An 8,815-nucleotide genomic window follows, 5' to 3' on the forward strand; every position below is an offset into this window, starting at 1 on the left:
GACCACAACTCCCGGCGGCCTGTGCGCCGAGAGCAGGGAGAATTGATACCCTGAGCCCGGAAGAAGAGGGTTTGCCTGCGTGTGAGAAGCATTTCTGGCTGGAATTTCTATTGGTGTGGATTAAACAGAACAGCTGGTAAGAGAACCGTATGTTCCGGGGGAAAAAATCTCGGTCAGCAGAACCAGAAAAGGGGGAGGGGAGAGTTGTTTGTGGGTGGACGTGGTTGTTGTCCTTACTTCCTGAACCAGGAGAAGGGAATTGAGGATGTGGATGAATTTCCTGAACTGCTCTTTTTAGCGTGTGGGTGTAAGTAGGGGAGCTGCAGAAAAAGGAGGGGTGCTTTTGTGGGGACAGAAAGTGTGAATGATGTGGGTTGAGAGCAGGGGTTCTTAGCCTGGGGTCCATGAGGGTCAAATAAAAATGGACATTTATATTCGCTATACTACTGCCTGGTACTGTTGATTTTTCTCGCAGATAACGAGAGCGTAGATGTACCTTGTTTCCCCAAAAATAAGCCCTAATGTGATTTTTGGGGTAGGTCTTAATATAAGCACTACCCCAGAAAATAAGCCCTAGTCACTGGTGGAAGCAGCGCTTTCCCCCCGACCCTTCCATCTCTCCCACCCATCCGAACCCCGATCGCGAGACAATACAGTACCTTATAACAAACTGCATCGTTGGCAGCACAGGCCCCGTTGCAGATGACATCATCAGCAATGTGGCAAATGAACGCCCGGGCATGAGAAAGCTGCGATGGGGACCTGTGCTGCCAACGATGTGGTTTGTTATAAGGTACTGAATTTCGGTCTCGCGGTTGCGGTTCGATGGTGGCAAAGATGAAAGGGTCAGCAGGGAAAGGGAGAATGGGAGGGATTAAAAAAAATGCTCCACATGGTAGGAAGGGTGGAATATAAGCTACAAGGGTTCTGCTGCACAAGGGATAGGAAGGAGGGAGGGATAGAAGCTGCAAGGGTTCTGCACAAGGGGAGGGAGGGATATAGGCTGCAAGCGTTCTGCTGCACAGGGGGATAGGAGGGGGGAGGGATAGAAAGATACTGCACAAGGGGATGGGTAAGAGGAGAGGAAAGATGCTGCACATGTGGGGAGAAAAAGGAAATAGGAAGAATTGGGGTGGAGGAGAGGACCGGAGAGATAATCATTGTACATGAAAAAAAATAAGCCGTCTTATTTTCGGGGAAACACAGTACAAGAGGATTGTATTTCATAATTATAATGAGTGGCCATTACTTTTTGCATAAAGGAGTGGTTTTTTTTTTTTAGATCGTTTACTTAAAGTTTAATAATACTTTATGTGTGAAACAATCAAATCTCGATTAATAAAGTACGTTATTCAAATTTGCATGTAAAAGCTGTGTCTGAATAGTTTTGGGGAAGGGGGTCCATAGCTTTCATAAGATTCTTTCTTCTCAGGCACAAATTGGAAGAAATATAAGTGTAATAATAATAACAACAGCTTATATACCGTGAAGTTCTATGCGATTTACAAAGATTAAGCAAAGGTACAAATTGATTGACTTTAAGAGGGGAGGAAGAAAGAGGGTGAATAGGACAGGAAATCCATTTTTGAGGAGAGAGTGATCAATAGAACAAGTTAATCGCTATAGAGGGGAGAGAGAAGAGAGGATCAGTTGTCTAGATACTTTAGGAACAGGTGTGTTTTCAGACGTGTATGTATGATCGAATGTTGATGATCTGCATATCTTGTTCTAGGAGATGTTTTGGAGTTTTAGGGGCTGTTTATATTTGCTTTTCATAAGTTTTCTGACTAGTTTCAGAAGCAGGGTCTTGTCCAGCTGGAGTTGAGCCTTAGTGGTGTAGTGGGCTAGGATAGGAGCATTCCTCCTCTTCTCCCACCCTGATGATTGCATTTCTTTTTTGGCTTCAGTGCTGAATAACCCCAAAAGGTTTTATTTATGCCAAAAAATTACTTTTCTTGATTCTCTGCCAACTGTTGATTTTGACTGACATTAATTGCTCACTTATGATGGTTGCTACCTGCCCCCGAATACATATGTACCAAGTGGCATACGTTTGACTCACTTTTCCACTGGCTTTTTGCTCCCCATGCTTGTGCTATGAGATCGCTCTCCTCTTTCTCTTTCTTTGCTTCTTCCCCCTCTCCTCCTACTCCCAGCCCTTTAAACTTGACTTAGATTGCTGGTAACGGTAGTGCTGAAAACAGGCTGCCTTTAACTTGTCCATAGTTTGGACTCCATACTTAAGCATAAGAACATAAGCATTGCTCCTGCCGGGTCAGACAAGGAGTCCATCGTGCCCAGCAGTCCGCACCCGCGTCAGCCCACCAGGTCCATGACCTGTAAGTACTCCTGTCAGCGGAGGAAAAAGCCTCAGACAAGGGCCCTTCCACCTCCACAATGGTGGAGTAGCGGTGGTAAGGCGTTCACCTCATTGGCTAAAAAACCTCCTGAAATAACAAGAACTCTGCACTATTAAAAAGTTCTTAAATGGAAATACTGAATGATAGATAAAAATATCTTATCACTACTTAGCTTTAAATGATCGGTACACCGACGGTGGCCAGCGTTTCACTGTACAGCTACCTCAGGGTGTAACGTCTCCGATCACAATTTAGAAACGGACGCAAAAGCGCCTCAGGCCTTCTTTTTTTTTTTTTTGATGTCTGAGGCGCTTTTGCGTCCGTTTCTAAATTGTGATCGGAGACGTTACACCCTGAGGTAGCTGTAGAGTGAAACGCTGGCCACCGTCGGTGTACCGATCATTTAAAGCTAAGTAGTGATAAGATATTTTTATCTATCATTCAGTATTTCCATTTAAGAACTTTTTAATAGTGCAGAGTTCTTGTTATTTCAGGAGGTTTTTTAGCCAATGAGGTGAACGCCTTACCACCGCTACTCCACCATTGTGGAGGTGGGAGGGCCCTTGTCTGAGGCTTTTTCCTCCGTTGACATCTACATTGAACCTGCACTTGTCTTTATTCCATCTATAGACAACTGATATCCGACCATCGTAGAAGTTTTTTTCTATTACAATTGGGTTTCTACTGTATCTGTATTTTGTGGCTAAGTACTCCTTACCTTGAACACTTTGTCCCCTGCGAGTCGTAGCTGTATGCTGAATAGACTCCAAATGTAATCGGGTATACCCGTTTGACATTGGCCTCCCCCCCCCCCCCCCGTTTGTATGTTGTAGCATTTCTCTTGGTGGGGGCGGGAGGGAAGGGGGGTGGGTGGGGTTCTTTCTGAGGGGTGGGGTGTTGATTCTGTTCGTGGAGGACATAAGAGTCCAGTCCTCCGCAATTGTTGGTTGACATTGTAAACCTTGTTTTATGCTATTGTTGTACCTGCTGTTGTCACTGCTTAATAAAAAGATTTAAATATAACTAGTCCATAGTTTCTTCCACATCCTTGATTCTATCTCCTGTTTCTGGTAGACTGGGACTGGCAGCCTGTTTTCAGCACTGTTTTGACCAGCAATTTAAGAACAAGTTTAAGGGACCTGAGGAGGGAGAGAAGGGATGTTGGGACCATGAGGGAGAGAACTAAAAGATTCTAGGACCTGAAGGAAAAGGAGCAAGAGGGAGAGCTAATGGACACATTGGGGAAAGGAGTTGAAATGCCGGGACCTCTGGGAGATGGATGGAGAGGGAGAAATACTCAGGGAGCGAGGAAATGATGCCAGAGTCTACAGGGAAAGGAGGAAGAGGGGGGAAATGCATGGGGGTAGAGGGGATGGGACAGCAATAAGGCATCCTTGCTGAATTCTTTGTGAGGAATGGACGAAGGGAGAGATGCTGGGCCCTGGGGAGGATACTCTTCAAAGGCCTGCACCAGGGCCTTCCTCTACCAAGTCCCTTGTTGATGTAACTTCCAGTTTTGGCAGAGGGAATGCCTCAGTGCAGACCTTTGAAGATTATTCGCCATGGCGGCTAAAGATAAAATAAACTTGGGCTGAGAGAGGGAGTTGAGGAGAAATGTTTAGATATGCCAACTCACTAGGGGGTGGGGGTGACCCTAGCTCAATTATTATTATTTTTTTTACACCGGGTGGCAAAAGGCCTTGTTCCTGTTTTGGCAGTACACTGCCTGATTTTTTTTTTTTGCATTCCCTTGGTTAAACTCTAGTCCACCATGGTTTGCGGCAGTGTTCGGTTACCATGTCAGTCTCTTCTTAGCATGCCATTATGTAGGTCTCTTTTGTGCACTAAGGCCACTTGTTGCCACGGTCGGAAAATGGACAATTTTTCTATTTAATGGCCCTGTGCTAATGTTATAACACTAGAACCAAGACTTCTCGGAGTAAACGTCCAAAATAGAAGTTAGATAAAATTCAAATACAATAAAGTGAATGCATTTAAACATACACTCAGATATGTGTAATCCGACCAAGAGCCGTGGCTCCTATAGCCGAACCCACCGTCCCATCACTGTGTAGGACTATAATGCTAGTGATATTACGTTGCTTCTTAAATAATAAAAGTATTTTTCAGTGGCAATAAAAGGAAAAACAATTCCTATTTAACTTAAATGGGTGTTGGTATTTAAGAAGCACCCCAATATCACCAGCGGGACCTACCAACACCCCTTTAAGTTAAGTAGGAATTGTTTTTCCTTTTATTGCCACTGAAAAATACTTTTATTATTTAAGAAGCAACGTAATATCACTAGCATTATAGTCCTACACAGTGTTGGGACGGTGGGTTCGGCTATAGGAGCCACGGCTCTTGGTCGGATTACACATATCTGAGTGCATGTATAAATGCATTCACTTTATTGTATTTGAATTTCATCTAACTTCTATTTTGGACGTTTACTCTGAGAAGTCTTGGTTCTAGTGTTATATTGTTATCGAGTTTGACCTCTCAGCCCTGCATGTTTTCAGAGTGTTTTCCTCACCACCTACTATTTTTGACTTCATGTGCTAATGTTGTCATTAGCCTGCTCCGTTAACATACCGCCACCTAGTTTGTATGCTAACCCTGTGCTAATCAGTGGGCAGTAATATAACTGCACTCACTGATTAGTTAAGACATACACACTGACTCCCGACATTAAAAAAATATATATATTTTTTTAGCATGCCAGTAGCACATGCATATGTTAAAAGTACCAAGGGATGCCAGAGTGCAACCTATATTTTGCCATTTTCTATTGCACTAAAACATATTAGTGCTTATCAGAGCTTGGTAAAAGGACCTCTTAATTTTCTTGTGCAGAATTCCCCCATTTTAAGGGCTGAATCCTACCCCAGGCATGAAATATCCTATTTGCCAACTTAGGTTTCAGCTTCTTCAGCTCTTACCATGTATGCCTTCCTCTTTCTTGCTAAGTTCAGCCCCCATCTTTCTCTGCCCCTGCTTCAGGGTGAGTACTCCCCATTTTTCTCCCCCCACCTCTTTCTTTACTTATTCTCTACCCTCTGGAGCACTCTCTCAACCCCACATCCTTCACCGCCTTCCCTAACTCTCAAACCAGCAAAACACACAAGGGTAGCCATACTGGGTCAGATGATGGTCCATCTAGCTCAATATTTTGCTTCCAACAATGGCCTCTCCAGGTCGTAAGTATTAGTTCTATCTCTCTCCCCACACCCCCCCCCACACCAAACAAACCCCCCATCTCACTCCTTTGATTGCTGATGCTATTTCAGGTTTATAATTTTATTTTATTTTTTTAATTTGTTACAGTGTACTGGCACAAGCGTGGAGCACCGCAGTGTGGATATACCCAGATTATAAAATGCGGATAAATCCAATCTGGAATTTCTTTGAAAAAGTTGCTTATCCTGGAAAAGCTAGGTGTAAGGAGTGCGACAGGCTTTTTTCTCTGGGCAGCGACAAGCCTAAATTTCAAACTGTGCATGGACTGAAGAGTCACCTGGCTAAGTGTCACAAGGAAATCAACAACATCTATATGCAGCAGGTTGCTGATAAACACAGCGCATTGGCGTGCAAAAGGATCAAAGTTGAAGTTTTAGCTGAACCCATAGGGCCTGCCGCTTTCATCCAGCCGACTCGTTCGGCGGCGATGGGCCATCAAGGGCCCTTTGCTGACGATAGCGAGGCAGCAAAACGTATCGACAAAGCGGTCATGGACGTCATCATTGTCGACATGTTGCCGTACTCTATCGTTGAAGGTGAAGCGTTCAAGCGACTGAATTTCGCTGATCCTGCAGTTCCTCAGTGCTACAGACTAAAGTCCGAGAACTATTATCGTACTTCACTCATGCCGGAAACTTACAACACCGTTGCTAAGCACGTGAAGAAATTGTTAACGGAAGCAAACCGGGTGTCGTTCACAACCAATGTGTGGTCAAATCCAACAAGGACCTGCTCGCTGCTCAGCTTCATGGGACATTTTCTCCGTGGACCCACCAGGTCTAAACTGATCTTAAGTGTGATGGTGCTCGAGGAGGATCACGACAGCGTGCACCTTGCTTCGAAACTTCAAGAAGCTGTAACGTTATGGGGACTGCAAGGAAAGGTACACGTCGGGGTCTGTGATAATAGCGCAAATATGATCAATGCGCTGCGTATTGCTGGGATCCATGATGTGGGCTGTGTGGCCCACACGCTGGAGTTGGTCGTTCATGATGCACTGTTTACTCAGGCATTGGTGGAGGCGCTGATCAAGAAAGCCTGCAAGATCGTTGCGCATTTCCAGCACAGCGAGCAAGCGTGCCAGAGGTTTGCCAATTGCCAACTGTCTGGCAGCACACCGGTGCATAAGCGTCTGCAGGACGTGAGCACGTGCTGGAAGAGCACCTACCTAACGCTTGAGCGTCTGGTCGAGCAGCGCAGGGCTGTCGTTCTGTTCGGCGTGGAACACGGCGCCGTCGACCCGCTGTCTTCGGCGGAATGGGAACTTGCAGAACGCGTGGTGAAAGTGTTGCAGCCTTTTTACGCCGCGGCCCTTGAAATCTCGTCGGACGACGCGTGCATCTCGGTGGTGATCCCGCTGATTGCGATGTTGCAAGGCAAGATGCAGAGCGCTTCGGACGATCGGGGTCTGCTGCAGATGAAGTCTGCACTGTGTGATGCCCTGAATCGACACTTTGCCTACGTCAAAACGGCTCCTCACACCGTTGCCGCCACACTTCTGGATCCTCGTTTCAAAGATATATACCTTACTGGGCTGGAGGTTGCAGCTGCTAAAACCGAAATTATAGAATTTCTTCGGTCGAAAACATCTGTCGCGCTGTCTGCGGCCAGTTTGAATGTTGTGAAATGTGAGATGCTGGCTGACCGGCCGGCCGAGTCTGCATCGACGTTGACTTGTCTGTGGGAGGCACACGACAACATGCCAACTGAGTATAATAGTGCCGGGAATGAGTGGAGACCAGTGTATGAACAACAGCTTGCAGCATATTTAAAGGAGCCGTGTGTTCCTCGTTCTACCAACATTTTCGGCTACTGGCATTGCAGTCAGTTTCCGAGTTTGGAACCAGCTGCCCGGAAGTACCTGTCTACTCCGCCAACTAGTATAGGAAGTGAGCATTTGTTTAACTCAGCAGGTCAGCTATATGCAGATCGGCACAGAAGCTTGCTTGATGAGAACATAGAGAAACTATTGTTTTTGGCTTACAATATTCGCTTGCTTGAATTTAATTATTGACTACACGAAAGTATGTATACAAACTGAAAATGAACAGTCTGGTAGACTGTAGCCACAGCCATGCTGTGGAGAGTAAAACTGTGACGGAGTTCAAAGAAGCGTGGGATGAACACAGAGGATCTAGAATCGGAAAATAATGTTAAACATTGAACTAAGGCCAGTACTGGGCAGACTTTGCACGGTCTGTGTCTGTGTATGGCCGTTTGGTGGGGGATGGGCTGGGGAGGGCTTCAGTGGCTGGGAGGGTGTAGATGGGCTGGAGTAGGTTTTAACGGAGATTTCGGCAGTTGGAACCCAAGCACAGTACCGGGTAGAGCTTTGGATTCTTGCCCAGAAATAGCTAAGAAGAAAAATTTAAAAAATTTAAATTGAATCAGGTTGGGCAAACTGGATGGACCATTCGGGTCTTTATCTGCTGTCATCTACTATGTTACTATGTATATTTATACTACTAAGCTGGTTGTACCAGTGCTATTGAGTTACTGGAAAAACTGTTTCTACTGTATCTCAAAAGTATTGCTTAATAAAACTTGTTTGTTTATGTCAGTGTATCGCAAACTGAGTGCTTCCTGAAATTTCGGGTGTGCCGAGACATGCTGGCGAGGAGGCGAGTCGTCCACGCTGGCTGACTGCCTACAGGACGTGTAGGCCAGAGGTGTCAAAGTCCCTCCTCGAGGGCCGCCATCCAGTCGGGTTTTCAGGATTTCCCCAATGAAAATGCATGAGATCTATTAGCATACAATGAAAGCAGTACATGCAAATAGATCTCGTGCATATTCATTGGGGAAATCCTGAAAACCCAACTGGATTGCGGCCCTCGAGGAGGGAGTTTGACACCCCCCCCCTCCCGGTGTAGGCAGTCAGCCAGCCCAAACGACTCTCCTCCTGGCCGACGTTTCTCCTCCTCTCCCCGCACCTCCCGGATCCCTCCACCAAAGCGGGTTGAGGCCAGATGGGCCTCAGCGCACTTCTGGGTGCCTTCCGGCCGGGGGCACTGGATTTAGTGTGCCACCAGCTGGAAAGTTTGCAAGACACTGGTTTACATTCACAGAACCAAAGCCTTAGTTTCCAGTTTTGGTCGAAACCAAGTGTCAAGTTTTGGTTTCGGTTTCTGCAAAAGTTTTAGTAGCAATTCTCGTCTCAGCTGACACAGATGAGGGTGGGGGGAGGAACTGTTGTCAGATTCTACTGATAATCCCTA

General features: G+C 46.0%; 1 protein-coding gene across 1 annotated transcript; it reads left to right on the forward strand.

Annotated features, from left to right (window-relative positions):
- The first annotated feature begins 3 nt into the window (after window positions 1-3).
- Window positions 4-7,764, forward strand: LOC117366022 (zinc finger BED domain-containing protein 4-like). Its single transcript, XM_033957049.1, has 2 exons — window positions 4-136; window positions 5,688-7,764. The coding sequence occupies exon 2, from the start codon at window positions 5,740-5,742 to the stop codon at window positions 7,612-7,614; it is 1,875 nt and encodes a 624-aa protein (XP_033812940.1). The 5' UTR covers window positions 4-136; window positions 5,688-5,739; the 3' UTR covers window positions 7,615-7,764.
- The last annotated feature ends 1,051 nt before the right edge of the window (window positions 7,765-8,815 follow it).

This window comes from Geotrypetes seraphini, chromosome 8 (assembly GCF_902459505.1).
Source record: "Geotrypetes seraphini chromosome 8, aGeoSer1.1, whole genome shotgun sequence".
NCBI classification, from domain to species: Eukaryota; Metazoa; Chordata; class Amphibia; order Gymnophiona; family Dermophiidae; genus Geotrypetes; species Geotrypetes seraphini.